The sequence below is a fragment of the Rhinatrema bivittatum genome, chromosome 5, assembly GCF_901001135.1.
Source record: "Rhinatrema bivittatum chromosome 5, aRhiBiv1.1, whole genome shotgun sequence".
Classification (NCBI taxonomy): Eukaryota; Metazoa; Chordata; class Amphibia; order Gymnophiona; family Rhinatrematidae; genus Rhinatrema; species Rhinatrema bivittatum.
The window spans coordinates 173,845,416-173,862,010 of record NC_042619.1 but is presented as its reverse complement, the minus strand read 5'-3'; the positions used below and the strand labels follow the sequence as shown (position 1 = coordinate 173,862,010).

At 49.7% G+C, this 16,595-nt stretch overlaps 1 protein-coding gene across 1 annotated transcript in view; it reads left to right on the top strand.

Moving 5' to 3' along the window:
• The first annotated feature begins 849 nt into the window (after positions 1–849).
• The window catches only part of COMMD6 (COMM domain containing 6), a 63,424-nt gene continuing 47,678 nt past the window's right edge, over positions 850–16,595 (top strand). Inside the window, exons 1-2 of the mRNA XM_029603028.1 lie at positions 850–1,035; positions 8,098–8,156. Coding sequence (XP_029458888.1) covers positions 981–1,035; positions 8,098–8,156 — 114 coding nt within the window. The 5' untranslated portion in view covers positions 850–980. The remainder of the gene's footprint in view (positions 1,036–8,097; positions 8,157–16,595) is intronic.

The window sequence follows — 16,595 nt, the reverse complement described above, 5'->3', positions numbered from 1 at the left end:
TAAATATCTAACTCAACTGTGTGCATGGAATGGGGCAGGGGGGCATTGTGCAAAACTATAAGGTTCACCTAAAGCACCCAATGCCCTTGCACCAGCCATGGTTTTGGGGGGGAATGGTGTCAGTTTTTAAAGTTTGTATCACTGAAGGGAGCTGGGTGTTTTTTGGGTGAATCCGGGACAGAGAATGAATGAGAGTGTGTGTGTGTGTGTGTGTGTGTGTGGGGGGGGGGGGGGGGGGAGTATAATCCCCGCAGGGCAACAAAAAATGCTAGCACCCGTCCCTGATCCCCAGATACTCCTGTAGTGAAAGAAGCCAATCGTTCTCTACATTATTACAGTCACACAGAGATATTGTCAACCACATGTCTTATTCAAGGGGATTTCAAGACAGTCAACCAAAGGTTATGAGCCACATCGATTCCATCTTCCCTCACCAAATTGTCTTGAGAGGGATGTAGGTACAGAACAGGTTGGAATGGGAAGACACTACGCCCATCGACTGAGAGGGAGCAAGGCAATATCTGCCTGTCTTCAGAAAAGTGTAGCATAAATAATCCCCTGCGGCTTTGGAGTAGAAAGATATTTGCATTCTCGCAGCAGTTCTACCAATAATATGGGTGAGGACGGATTTCAATGCACAGAGAAATAGAAGTAAATATGAACGGCCCGATCTTTACAGAAGAAATGTGATTTATTAATTATTAATGCCCGCCGTAGCAGCAGAACAGGGCGAGCCAAGCTTCACAACCAATCACAGCTCTGCATGCAGATCACCAACTGCTCCTTTTGCCCCAGGAATTAGCATCGCGAGGAGTTAAGTAGGCGGGGAAGGGGAGAGGTACCGGTAACTGCTTCTCCAATCAGAGAGGACGTTGGAGAGCCTTTCGAGTCAAAGGGAGCGAAGAGCGTCTCTCACACCGTGATCTTGGAGGAGGTCGCACTCTGCCCTGGAAGGGGTTGTGACGTGGTTGCGGGATTCCATGGCTGCTAGCGGGGCGCGAGCCGGCGTGTTCGGGAGGAGTTTGGCAGCGCTGGGTGAGCTTTGCATCAGTTCCCACGCCCGGGAACGCACAAGAGATTGTTGGACGTTGGGTCTTCCGGATGGCGCCAGGAACCGGAAAAGCCAGGCCTGGTTTTATTCGACTGCATGCTGGGATCTGTAGTCTTGTTAGATGGCGGAAGAACTATGAATTTATGATGACTTGGGGGCTATGGTGTCTCCTGCTATATGCATTAGTCTTTGCGTCCTTCGGAAAGATTCCAAATCATTCAGGGGTGTTTTGAGCACTATTAGCATATTAATTTATTGGACGTGTATGGTCAGTTGGGGGGGGGGAAAAAGCTTATTCTGTAAATTATGCTAAGTTTTGTGATCGGAATAATTTAGAAAAAGCTCTCAAGTGGAAATCAAAAATAGTCTCAGCTGTTTTATCATGCGAATACAGTGACTTTCTAAAGTAGCAGCATATGATAATTACGTTGCTTTCCCCCCCCCCCCCCCCAAAAAAAAAAAAAAATAGGTGTGTTTGGGCGTTGGGATGTAATTGTATTTATTTTTAGAAATTATTATGCAACATTTAACTGTATCATAATAATACTTCTGAAACGATCTGCTAGTTGATATTGTAAGAATGCAGTTACTCAGCCAAGGGGTCCACTGGGTTCAAGCAGATGCTGGTCACAGCTTTGGCAGACCCCAGTGTTCTAAGTCTATTTTCTTTTTGCTTCTGTGCTGACAGAAGAGTAACAAAAATAAACAAAAAATACATGGGATCATAACCATGAAGTGGATTATTTTAAAGGGCTATTCAATGTTATGGTGATTTGTGTAGGGCAAAAATCAACATCGATGTGTTAGAAAAAAATGTTATCAGCCTTTTTTTCCCCTTTACAATTGTGTTCCAGGTGCTGTTCAATAATAATTCTAAAATTATGTTAAATTATTGATTTCTAATTAAACTGTCATGTAATGTCAAATCCCCAACAAACTTTTTCAACTTCCTTTTTTTTTCCCCAAAGTAGACATTTTGTAGTCCTTGTTGACTGTGGAACAACATTGGAACATTGCTAACGCACCATTTCAAAATCATTTTCTTATGGGTAGTCAGGGCTGATGCTTTTGCCCACCTTTACAACAGAATAAATATGCACTCAACAGATTTGGGAGTCAACAGGCCGCAGCTTTATTAAACACCCCCAGAGCTGGAGCCATGCAAATGTATCAATAAATTCGCCTATCTGCCACAAACCAGCAAGCCGTGTAAACCCAGGCTATCCCAGCCTGTATGAAGCGCCCATCTTTTATCGAATCCCATGACTCCCGCCACCATTAAGCAAGGAGCCAATTAGATCTATCCCCACCACCGTCCAGCAAGGAGCCGTACCAGCAACTGCACGCAGTTGTTAGGCTAGGAACCCCTGACATGCCCCCTGTCAGGTCAGACAGCAGTCAACCAAGGCATAACCCCCCCCCCCCCCCCCCCCCCCCCCCCCCAATCGGCTCAGGCTACCCGCCACAGGCGCAGGTAAGAATTATCTGCGACCACCAAAGATGCAGCCAATACTCCCATGAAGAATACATTCCACGGCCTCCTGCAGCGAGTTCAAGAATAAATCCAAACCAATAAAGGATAAATGTACCTCATCCTTACGGAAAAGACCAGCGTCCATATCCCAGGACCACTCATGCTGAATATGAAACTCCCTATCAAAGTCAGCCAAGAACTGATCTGCTGATTGGCCTTGGCTCGACATCGATGCCAAATATTTTTCTTGATCGCTGCAAGACGAGGAATTATGTCAGACCAACAGAGAACGGTGGCAGGCAGCAGAACAGAAACGCACATTAAATCTCTGCGCACCATGCCAATGAATCAGCAGCCAGACATCTTACCTCAATCATTCCCCCCCAAGGTGAATAATCAAAATATCCGGGTGGGCAGAGACAGTCAAGCCCCTGATGCAAACACAATAACAGTCGTCCCGTCCCCGCCCCCCCCCCCAGCACATCTCCCTCCGCCCCAACCAATAGAAGGACACGACTCCCCAAGTTCAGGTGTGTCCCGTAAGGGCGCCCTTGAGCATGTGAATAGGCCCAGGCCACATAGAAGTGTCCCACAATCCATATGACTATTTCGCATCAGACTGGACCTGCAAAAAGAGAAAAATTAGTATCCTGTGCGATTAAGTAGAACCCTTGCGCACATACCTAGTGAAAGCATCCGACTTCCACCTCCCTATTCTTTGGATCACTTCACCCGACAGGCCGGAGATTGCCGGAGAAGTGGCTGCCCCAATGTGAAACGAGTGAGCCCCGAATCTTGAAGTATCCATTCCTAAGGCAGCCAAGCAACCCGCAAAACCGCCTCGAATTGTTACTTCGTCAAAGGCCTCAAGTCCCGATGCACAAGAAAGTGAGCACCCCCCACACACAGGGCGAATTCGCCCAACGGCAACACCATTAGCTACAGGGCAAATTCGCAGACCTGGCACAGGATGGAGCACCACAGAGGACCCTCTGCCCAGCTGATCCGTCTTGGATCTGTGAATAAAAAGAACAATCGAATCCTCACTAATACGCACATGAACAAATAGAAGCCCAGACTCATCAGACTCCTTGGTCGCCTGTGCAACCAACTCGCTAATGCAAAAGGCACCGAAAAATGCCCAGACAAAAGCCAGATAGAACAGACAACATTCATACTCATCGCAAATATCGGACAGCACATCCCACAATTGGCACAGAATGTCATGGGTAATGGGCAGCTGTTTGTCCTCCCACCAGGGGAGAACCGTGAGCCCAACCCGCTAGTAACCGACGAATCGGGAACCTTTCCACCGGAAAACCCCAACCATGGGCCCTCATGAAGAATGAAAATCCAGCCAGCTGTCTGTAAACCGCCATCCTGGAATCTCCCGACCCTCTAGCCCTTTCGACAAACCGGACCCCTCTGCCAGCCCTGTCTTGCTAAGAAGGACACCACCTTGTTCACGGACTTCACAGAACAGTTCCCCGTGGAAGGAGCTAACTATGCCTGGAGCAGCTTCCATGCTTCCGGGTGCTGAAGCTCCAGAGGAAAGGCGGCACCAACGCTCCCTGTTGATCAGCTTCTGATGCGAGCTCTCGAAACAAGGTCCACTTGCAACGCGAAAGCGAATCAGCGATGGAGTTAGCTACACCTGGGACATGCCTGGCCCGTACAGTGATGTGCAACACGAACTCTCACAGTAGTTCCGATACTGATAAACACTTGGCTGCCCGCTTGTTGATAACTTCCACGACCCCCAAGTTATTACACCAAAAGACCACCTTTCTGTCCTGAAGCTGAGAACCCCACAAAACTACAGAAACTACCTTCTTGGAATTGTTTCCTATCATGATGTTCCTGGTGAACCCCGCCTCCTTTCAATCCTCTGGCCAAAACAGCTGCACACCAAGCACCCCGGAAGTAGGCACCAAAACCCACCGAACCAGCAGCATCAGTAAATAGTTCCACATGATGATTAGATACTGCCTCACTTTGCCACAGCGAACAACTGTTGAAATCAGCCAAAAAAAGGTCACAAATCAATAAGTCTTCTCGCAACCGCTGAGTTATGCAAAAACGATGTCCACTTTTCCGCAATCTGGTCATACTATAATTCAGTCTTTGGAGAAAAACCCTGGCCATAGGGATCACAGGACATGCAAAGTTGAGACTCCCCACCAAGCACTACATCTGACGCTGTCATCTTCCTGGCCCGCACTGCCCGGGATATGAGATCCCATAACACTACTACTTTTATTAGCAGGTAGTCGCGAAGTCATTTCAACCGAATCCAGTTCAATGCCCAGGAAGGCCAGACAAGTACTGGGGCCCTCTGTCTTGCCCTCAACTATGGGAATCCCGAATTCTGCAGCGGTACTCTGAAAACAATGTAATAACTGCAAACATGTTGCCGACGACGCCTCACCTACAAACAGGAAGTCGTCCAGGTAATGAACAAGGTTTGCTACCCCGGCTCTTTCAGCTACTATCCAATGAACAAAAGAACTAAAAGCTTCGAAATAAGCACAGGCACTTATCGAAATAAAATGCATCCTGAAAACGAAAACCCAGCAACGAAAAACATTCGGGGTGGATCGGGAGAAGCCTGAAGGCAGATTCTATGTCCACCTGGGCCAACAAGGCCCCCACTCCATCACTACCACCCTCTCGAAAGACACATACTGCACCGTATAGAGATCCTTCGGAATGTAGTCATTTACCAAATTGCCCTCCAATAAGGAAAGGTTGTGAATCAGACAGAACTTTCCCGGTTCCTTCTTTGGTACCACAGCCAAAGGAGAGAAAACCATATCTGCTATTGGAGGGACCAGGAAAGGACCCACAATCCTTCCCAGAGCAATCTCACTTTGCAATTTTGCTGTGACCATGTGAGCCAATTTGTGAACCGATGGACAGTTCTGACCCTCACCAACCCCAACCGGTATCTCCAAAGGAATACAAAAACCTTGTTCAAAACCTTTTAAACAAAAGATGAGCAACCTCCATCTTTGGGTACCTACCCAGCCATGACAGCATGGTGTCCAAACGGACAGGGGTAGGAGCTATCCTTGAAACTTAGGGGTGTTCTTAGGAATGACTCCGCCCCCAGTCCCACCGCCGATTGCCTCGGACACTTGGATGCGGTATGACCCAATCCGCAGCCGGAACAGGCATGTCGAAACTTGCAATCGGGAAAATTGCAGGCCGAACGGTTGTACATCTGGGAAGCAGGCTCCCGTTCGACTACCATTCGCTGAACCTGAGCCGGACCGAAAGGACCGCACTCCCAATACACTAGAAACCCGACCAGCCTCCGTGACCGCAGTAGATCCCATTTTAGACCCCCATCTGGGTCAGCCACATACCAAAATCCCTAGTTCCCCCAAGTCATGTACTTGTTCTTCTCCATTTGGTCTTGAAAGTACTCATCATAATTCAGCCACGACCAACCCTCATACACCCGACTAGCATCCAAGATGGCATCGGCGTAAGCAAGCAAAGTCCCATAGTGGGCCGGGTCATGGTGACCCACTACACTGGCTAGCTGGAGGAATGAGCGGATCCAAAGCACATTACGAGCCACCCTTCTTTGCACAACCTGCGATCTGTCACCCCCACTCTTTCTTCTGTTTTTCCCTTCTCTTCCCCCTGCAACCCACCAGCAATGTGAAGATATCTATGTACTTCCTTTGTCTGTCTGATCATCCGCCGAAGAGACCTCTGAACATCCTCCCACAATTCTGATAGGCTGACAAGTGCAGGTGCCCCCTGTTCTAACTCTTTCCACTGGCCCCACACTGAGGACAACACCCCCCCCCCCCCCCCCGCGAAGCACCAGATGAGGCTGAAGAGGAAGAATGGGAAGAGCTGGAATGGGAACGCTTCTTCTTGCGCCGAGACCTTTCCTGCTTCTTGGGAGCCACGGAACCAGAGACCGGAAGCTCAGGAGCCCCTACCTGTGGCGCAGCATTCGAATCGCTAGCTGGACCGGTCGCCACAGAAGCTGGAACTGTGGGGCTGTATGTATTCTGTCTGCTGACAGGACCACTTACACCAGAAGACGGACATGCTGGTAGCAGCAGATATGGGCTCATTCCGCCACTCTTCACGACACGAAGGCCCCGGTCCGTCAATCGCCGCGTCCTCTGGAGGAACCTGTGGATAAAAAGGAGCAGCCACCGCAGGCTCAGAAGACCCAAAGCCAGGAGGCCTTACCCGTGATCCCTCAAAGAAATAAGGCCAACCTCGAGGTCCCCTACTCGAAGAGGCGGGAGCCGAAGCTCCCCGCCACGACTCGGTATTGGCACCCCAAAGGGGCACTGAAGGGGCAGGGAACCATCCCGGAGGGCACCCTTACCATGACGGCGATGGACCCTCATCCCATGCGGGAAAGTGAGGTCGGATTAGGCCCTGGGAGGGCCCACACTGGGGGAACCTGGAAGGACCCACCCAGGAGGCCCAAAGCCTGGGGCCCGGCAACTGGATATACCCTATACCCAGGGAGAAACATTCCCAACCCTGAATCAACCCCAACACTGGGCCTAGGTTCGGGGCAAACCACAGCAGCATCAGAGGCTGCAGCCCCACTAGCTACAGCACCGGACAGCTCTGTGTGCTGAGGAACAGGAACTGCCGGCTCCTGCAAAACATTGAGGCGGGGGGGAAGGGCCCGAATCTAACCATGCGGAGAGCAGGGACGCCACGGGAGAGCCCACCTCCTTCCCTGCCAACACAGCCTTGCCCCCACGCGCACGGGACCTGGAAGCCTGCCCCCGGGTCACACTCCCACCCGAACTCACCGCCAGCACAACAGGCTCCCTTCCTGCTCCTCCAACTCCAGCCCCTCCGCCTCCTCTGTCGGCTTCACGGTTCTCACGTTCACCACAGACCCGGTCCTTTCGAAGAAGAGACTGCTGTAGCGACACTCGAACATACGGCAGACCCGGCAAGGACTCGCTAACCAGCAAGGGAAAAACCCTCACGATACGTGAAGCATCACGATGCAGTGCCGAAAACACAGCCGTGGACAAGAATCTGCCCAGCAGAATGCTGGGTAAACCCTCTACTGACTCCTCCCGCCCCCAGCTAAACCGAGCATGGGAACCAATCTGTTTAATTAAACCACCCAATCTCTGTCCCGCTGCCTCTACACCCCCACCCCCCCGAGCTGAACATGCCAGGCTTCCATAAGCGAGCCTGGCACCATATTACAACGGCCGGGCAGGCATGAAGCCTACCCAACCTCATAATATGCTGGTCCTTAGCCATGCTGAATGTTGTCTGCATGATGGTACAGGCAAGCTGGTTTTTGTCTGTCTGTCTTTGTTTGTTTGTTTGTTTGTTTTTATTTATTTAAAATCTTTTCTATACCGTCATTAAGGTGGATACCGTCACAATAGTTTACAGTAAGGCACAAAAAGTAATTTTATTAAAAATATAACAGTTTACACAGGTGCCATTAGGTTCGGTATGCTAGTTGTTAAATGAGTAAGATGACTATTGCGTCCAGGTCAATTCTATACTATTTCTCTGTTGGTATGTACTAAAAACAGTCTGGTTTTGTTTGCAGATTTTGACAACTTGTTTGCTGTTATTAAAACGATACCTCCAGATTTGTTTGCAGAACTAGTAAGTAATGAGAGAACATTTTGTGAGATTTTATTCTGTAAAGTGAATGCACTTTCATATAAGTACATCAGTATTTTATATTTATAAATATGCATGCAGCCATCTTTTCAGACTTCTGTATGTCCTTTAGAATAAACCCCAAACACTACAGCATGAGTGTTACTCTTAGCCATGTTTAATAGAACCAGAAGGTGAACCAAGATATGACTAGGCCAACGCCCATAATTTACCTTATAGCATAGGGCTGTCCTTTTTCTCTTGGGGGGGATTCTGTGACATGCCTCCACCCTCAACCCTAGTAGATTGGAGACTGAAGCTGGGTCAGTAAGAAGTGCTTCAATCAAGTCTGTAACGTACTGATGCTGCTAATTGGATCTCTTATGCTGTGATTTCCCTGGTTCTCATCGTTCTTCGCAAACCGCCCACAAAGAATTACAATGGGTAAATCCAAATCTGACTGGTTCACTACAAAAACAGGTGTACCGCAAGGATCGGCAATTTCAGCCCTATTATTCAACATATACCTCTTACCCCATGCCATCTCCTAGCTGGACTCAGCTTAAATTTTAAAATCTATGCTGACAACATACAGTTTACTGTCCTTTTTGCTGAGTCATGGTCCAAAACGTTCTCTCTATTACAACTCTATGTAACAATAATAAAAATATGGTTATCTCATACCAGGCTAAAACTGGAAACCACTAAAACTGAGTTAATCTATTTATCAACGGTACCGGACTCAAAACATCAGCCGCCTCAAACCTTCACATTTGAGAACCAGCACATACCTATAACATCCCATGCAAAGAATTTAGGTGTGATTGACAACATATCAGAAATAGATTTTTTTTTTTTTTTTTTTTTTACTTCAAAATACATATGTTAAAAAAACCTCAAGCCGTTACTACTATCATACGACTTTCGTTTAGTTACACAAGCTCTGATTCTTACAACCCTAGACTATTACAATTCCTTATATCTTGGACTACCTCTATCTACAATACAACTCATCCAAAATGCCACAGCACAAATGTTATGTAATGTACCATGCAAAGAACATATTACACCTATATTACAGCATCTACATTGGCTTCCAATACCATACCGCACGACATAAAATTCTATCATTCACAATTTACTATCAGGCCAATACAGTAAGTGCGCTCCAACGGAGTGCACTGTTAATCCTCAATTGGACGTGTGTTTTTGACGCGCTAGCGTTACCCCTTATTCAGTAAGGGGCCGAAAACGCGCTTCCAACCCCCGCCCCCCCCCCCCCGGACCTAATTGCGCCTGCAACATCCAAATGCATGTTGATGGCCCTATTAGGTATTCCTGTGCGATTCAGAAAGGAAAATGTGCAGCCAAGCCGCACATTTTACGTTCAGAAATTAGCGCCTACCCAAAGGTAGGCGCTAATTTCTTCGGGCACTGGGAAAGTGCACAGAAAAGCAGTAAAAACTGCTTTTCTGTGCACCCTCCGACTTAATATCATGGCAATATTAAGTCGGAGGTCCCGAAAGTTACCAAAAGTTTTAAACAAAAAAAATAATAATAATTTAAGTCTGCTCGCGGGTCGAAAACCGGACGCTCAATTTTGCTGGTGTCCGGTTTCCGAGCCCGTGGCTGTCAGCAGGCTCGAGAACCGACGCTGGCAAAATTGAGCATTGGCTGTCAAACCCGCTGACAGCTGCCGCTCCGGTACAAAAGGAGGCGCTAGGGACGCGCTAGTGTCCCTAGCGCCTCCTTTTACCTGTTTTTACCACCGGGCCTATTTTGCATACTGAATTGTGCGCACAGGAGAGTGGCCTGTGTGCACGCCGGGAGAGCGGGCATTTGCCCGCTCTCCCATGGACTTTACTGTATCGGCCCGAAAATAACTCCAACTCAATTTGGCTATGTTCATTACTTAGAATATACAGACCCACCAGACAGCTCCGCTCCTTAGATAAATACATACTGGAAATTCCCTCAATAAGAACTGCTAGCTTAACATTAACCCGGAAACAAGCTTTTTTTCAGTTGCTGGTCCAACTCTATGGAACTCACTTCCAGAATATATCCGTTTTAACAGCAAATCGTACAGAATTTTAAAAAATGCTAAAAACCTACTTTTTCACACGTGCTTACAACATACAATAACTAACTTTCTACACTGAACCTTACATTGCTTGCATGAATTAATAATTTTAATGTAAATGTGATGTATGATGTATGTTACGATACTGTGTATGTTTTATTGTAAACCGCCTAGACGGATAGACTCCTACCCCACGGTGCAGTATATAAATACATTTCCTAGCATGTAGCCAGATGGACTCAGGACCAATTGGTATTGTGCTCTCCTGATAGCAGATGGGAGACGCAGTCAGATTTCAAAGCTGATGTCAGCCTACATATACCCGTGCATCGTGCTTAGCTCTTCAGTATTTCTCCATCTCCATAGCAGATGCGGACACTATCCCAAACAAGAATAGTGTAACATTTACAGCAAGAAAGAAAGAGATAAATTTACCTTAAGAGAGCCCCACTTCTCCTGCGGTGAAACCTAACGGTCCCTCCACCAGTTGAGACTTTCCTAAGGTCGATTCGATATTCCTCAGAAGCGAGCCTTGGTCCGGCCGAATCCCGGCGTGGACTTAGCCCCCAGGGTGGCTGAAATGCAGTGGGTGCAGATTCAAGCGCGGCGGTGAAGGTATTTCCCTCTTTCCCCCCCCCCCGCAGCTGGAGACCACCCGGCATGCGACAGGTAAGCGCCGACACCAGGTAAGGTAGAAACCTTTTACTTCTAAGTCTCTGGTTTCCAAGGCTCGACTAGCTGTACCATCTTTCCTCCAATAAGGCTTTAAAATCGGGTTGAGCAGCCCTCCTTGGGCAGGCCCCGATTTGGTACGAGGGTCCGCACATGTGGAGACTCTCGGGGGGGGGGGGGGTTTCCATCTTGCCTTCGGGGTCATTGGCGCCATTTTCCTCCCTCGACCGGCGGTCCGCAGGGGCAGGGTAAGCGTACAACTAGGCCACACACACAACGGTGCACGTATCTGTGCTGCGCGCACAAACCCCATTGCCCGCGCACACAACTTGTGCGCACTTCATGCACATAACTTGTGCATATCCAATGCCCTTAACCAAGCGCATCCGCGTGCATAACTCCATGCTCGGGCGAGTCTTTAAGCCCATATACGCACACAAACAATAGCACCGCCATCCAAGAAAGCCAAGGGCCCCTTCCTTTGCCCAGCCTGCCACTTGAGAGCCGCACATCCTGGATTGGAATCCCTCCTGTTCCAACAGGGCGAACAGAACCAGGGAGAACCAAATCAAGACCCTCTACAGCCAGGAGAGGGATCCGGAACTATGGATGATGGTATCATGGACCTAAGTATTTCAGACTTGGCGCCCCCACAGGAAAACTCCGGGGCTAACACTACAACCTCCTCTCTTCCCCCCCCCCCCCCCCCCCCCCCCCGGATCAACATGGACCCAGGAACCTTGTCCTGAGTGGAATTTTTGAAAGGGCTGCAAACCTTTGTCAGGCACAGCCAGCCCCTGCCGCCCACCTGACTCAAACCCTGCCGGAAGCACATGCCCTTCCAGGCACCTCGGGCTTCTCAAGACATGCCTCTCCTACCCAAGAGCCTCTCTGACAGGGATCCAGATGCCTCAGAGGACGATACAGACTCCCTGGAAGAAGGAGAAATTCCCCCAGGGATGGAGCCATACCGGACCATGCTCCGATTCTTCCACAAGGACAAATTACCAACCCTAGTGTCCCAGACTATAAAGACACTGGGTCTTCCAGGCATGGAGTCCACAGCAGAACCAAAGAAGAATCCCATGTTAGAATAGAATCCTCATGCTATTTTCCTATGTTGGAGCCCATTAAGGAACTGATTGACCTGGAATGGAATGCTCCAGAAGCCACTTTCAAAGGGGGCGGGCACTAGAAGCCCTATACCCGCTGGAACCCATGGCTAAGGAACTTCTACGTTCCCCTAAAGTGGACGCTATGATCTGTACAGTCTCAAAACACACTATGGTCCCAGTGGAGGGACAAGTGGCACTGAAGGATGACCAGGATAGAAGGCTGGAGGCCATCCTTAAGCAGTCCTTTGAAGTATCAGCAATGACGCTCCAAATTGCCTCCTGCTACGCATTAGTGGCACGTTCCAATTTGATCCTCACTAGAGACGCAACCACGCCAGGAGAAGCAATGGAACCTGCGGTCTCCTTCCTCACCGATGCTACCGCAGATCTCATGCGCACCTCATCCAGGGGTGTCGCCGCCGCAGTGGCGGCAAGAAGACAACTATGGCTCCGCAATTGGTCGGCTGACGCGAATTCCAAAGCAAACCTCACAAAAATGCCTTTTAAAGGATCCCTCCTGTTCGGGAGCGAACTGGAGAAATTAGCCAACAAATGGGGTGAATCTCAAGTACCCCGATTACCCGAAGACGGGAACAAAAGAACATATCAGTGCTCCTCCCCCCAGAAGAACCAAGGGTAGAAGATCGCAGCGCTTTAAACCTTACAAGAATACATAGTCCCAAGCTCCTCGTCCTTCATGAAGGTCTCAGTCCTTTCAGAACAGGCACTTCAAGAGAGGAGCAAGCTCAGGGGCAGACCCTGGCCGTACCCCACAATGAGAAGACTCAGACCTATCCACAGGAAGAAGACATAGGGGACAGACTTACCCTTTTCTACCAAAGATGGGTCAAGATAACTTTGGACAAGTGGGTCCTAACTATCATTCGAGAGGGGTACTCTCTGGAATTCCAAAGCATTCCCCCAGACAAATGTATGAGATCGCTGTGTCACTCCAACTCCAAGAAACTGGCAATGGAAACCACTCAGCCTGAAGGCAATAGTCTTAGTACCCACACTTCAACAAAATACTGGCCACTATTCCATCTATTTTATCGTTCCTAAGAAAGAAGGAACATTCCAGCCCATCCTGGACCTCAAGACCGTCAACAGTTACCTGAAAGTACCACACTTTCGCATGGAAACCCTACGCTCAGTTATAATGGCGGTACAACTGGGAGAATTTTTAACTTCCCTGGACCTATCCGAAGCCTACCTTCACATCCCAGTCCATCAACATCAACAGCGCTTCCTGCGATTTGCGATACTGGGCCATCATTATCAATTCAGAGCGCTACCCTTCGGACTAGCCACCGCCCCCAGAACCTTCACCAAAATTATGGTGGTAGTGGTGGCAGCACTGAGGAAAGAAGGAGTCCTGGTACATCCTTATTTGGACGATTGGCTGATCAGGGCAAAGTCTTCGGAGGAGAGTCACCATGCGCCCACCAGAGTGTTATGACTGTTGCTGCCAGACATCTCTACTCCACCCTCCTTACCTCTCTGGCGACTCCTCCCGCAGTTGACGGATGTTTGGCTGCTGCAGCATCTGCCTACCGTCCTCTCCGGCATCCCTGGTCTGGCTTGGGCACTGCTTCCCGCCATGCTGTCCAGCTGCCTTAGGGCGCGCGCGCCGCATGGCCCTGCTTCAAATACTTTCTTTGGCGCAAACCTCAGGGGCGTCCCCCTGTGATGACGTCACGCATCCCGAATACAAAAAGCCTACACTACTGCTAGCTAATCAAGTTAGCAAGGGGTCAGGTATTCGTACTGGTGAACTCCTTACGGATGGGATTCGCTCTCCGTACCTAGCTACTCTGCCTCTCCATTATTGGACTTACTCTCTTTGGGGTACCTGCTCCTCGGGGGCCTCTCTCTTTTTCAGGTCGCTGTCTGGAACCGGTACTCGCTTCTCGAGGGCCCATGTTCCTGGACTCGCTGCCTGGACTTCACTTCTGCCTGGAAGATACCGCTGCCTACACCATCAGTGAGTTACCATCTACTTCTCTCAGAGCTGTTCCCTGGAACCAGGTATTCTCTCCTCGAGGACCTGCCTCTGCTCCAGCTCCTGTGATTCCTACCGAGAGAAACCTCTGTGTGAGTACTCAACCAACGAGGCTCTATTCCAGAACCCTGCATATACTTCATTGTACTCAATATCTCAGTTTCTCTTCACTACAGCACAGCCATTGTGGGATCGCTGTTCCAGAGCCCTGTGGGACTACAAGCCCAGTTGGGCTTCATCTCTGCTCACTACTGCCACCTCTGGTGACTCCTCAATACTGTTAATAAAAGATCTATCTGTGTTGTATGTCCTAAAGCTGAGCCTGACCTGTGGCCCCTCATGGGTCTTCCCCCCCCCCCGGTCATGGTCAGCAGCCACAGTGTCCAAGGGTCCACCCAAAACCTTACAAACAATAACAGAGTCAAGAATCTACTACAAGAACTCGGGTGGGTCGTGAACACAGCCAAGAGCTGTCTACAGCCCTCCCATTCAGAATACCTGGGAGTCCAGTTCGATACCAAACAACAAGGTCTACCTTCCCCCTCCACGGAGAAGGAAGCTAATGAGTCCATTATAAAAACTGTTGACCTCAGTCCATTCCAAGGTATGGGACTACCTTCAAGAACTCAGCTTCATGACATCAACTCGGGAAGTTGTCCCGTGGGCAAGGGCCCATGTGTGGCCGCTACAACGTTCCCTACTGTCACGATGGAACCCGGTATCCCAGAATTACTCAATTCGCCTCCAGCTACCTACAGAGGTTCGAGAGCAGTTTCAATGGTGGCTACAGGAATAACATCTAAGCAGAGGCATAAACCTATCCGCACTGAAGTGGATCTTGCTCACCATGGATACAAGCCTGCGGGGGTGGGGAGCCCACTGTCAGGAACTGACAGCCCAAGGACAATGGAACAAGGAAGAGGCAGGATGGAACATAAACCGCCTGGAAGCTCGAGCGGTCAGACTAGCCTGCCTATGATTCAGCCACAGACTCCAAGGCGAGCCGTCAGGCATGTCGGACAACGCAACAACAGTTGCCTACATCAACCGCCAGGAGGAACCAAGAGCCAGCAGGTGTCTCTGGAAATAGACCTCCTCGTGGAGTGGGCAGAAATAAATCTACGGGGGATTTCGGCCTCCCACATCACGGGAAAAGACATCTTTGCGGACTACCTCAGCAGAGAAAGCCTAGACCCGGGGGAATGGTAGCTGGCGGACACAGCCTTCCAGCTGATAGTAAATCAATGGGGTCTCTCAGCCATGGACCTACTAGCAACTTGTCGCAATGCCTGGGTCCCCAGATTCTTCAGCCGCAGACAAGAACCACAATCTTAGGGAATCGACTCTCTCTCTCTCTCTCTCTCTCGTCCAGAACTGGCCGGAGGAAAGCCTCCTGTACGTCTTCCCACCCTGGCCACTACTGGGCAGGGTCATCCACAAGATAGAATACCACAGAAGACTAGTCCTACTAGTCGCCCCAGATTGACCAAGAAGACCATGGTACACAACATGCAAAGACTATTGGCGGGGAATCCTCTGCATCTACCGCCATGCAGGGACTGATCTCCCACGAAGACCCGGCTCGATTCTCTCTTACGGTATGGCCCTTGAGAGGACTAGCCTAAAGAAGCACAGCTACTCAAAAGCCGTGATTGACACCCTGCTTCGGGCACGCAAGTTCTCCACATCTGTCTTACATACGGATCTGGAGAGTATTCGAAGCCTGGTGTGAAGACCGAGGTCTCCTACCGAGTACAGCCAAGATTCCCACGATCCTAGAATTCCTGCAGGATGGCATGCAGAAGAGTTTGTCCCTCAAGGTCCAAGTCGCAGCACTGGCCTGTTTCGGGTCCGAAGTGGACGGGATCAGGCTATCAACTCATCCTGATGTGTCTCGCTTCCTGAAAGGAGTCAAACAACTCCGACCACCACTAAAGTGGCCAGTGCCTCTATGGAACATCAGCCTAGTACTAGACTTCTTGGCAGGGGAGTCCTTCAGACCAACAAGCACCCTGTCTCTACATCTCTTGACCTTAAAGACGGCGTTCTTGATAGCAATATGCTCAGCCCGGCGCATCTCCGAACTTCAAGCGTTATCCTGTCGGGAACCGTTCCTCAGGTTCCCCCCGGGCACCATATAGCTGCGTACGGTACCATCCTTCCTTCCGAAAGTGGTTTCCCAGTTCCATATGAACCAGACCATATCCTTACCATCACCAGATGAGCACAGAGATTCGGAAGACTCACTCCTCCTTCGCCACCTGAATGTCGGCAGAATCCTAGTCCGATACCTGAAGAGATCGGAATCCTTGCTCAAAACTGACCACCTGTTTGTCCTTCACTGCGAGAAGAAACGAGTGGAAGCGGCATCGCGGGCCACCATAGCCCGCTGGATCAAAGAAGTGATTAATGCTGCCTTCATAGAGGCAGCAAAACCTTTTACCTCTACAGGTCAAGGCACATTCTATAAGGGCCCAGGCAGTCTCCTGGGCTGAAACCAGGCTGCTCTCAGCAGCCAAGATCTGTCAGGCAGCAACATGATCCTCCCTACACACCTTCTCCAGGTTCTA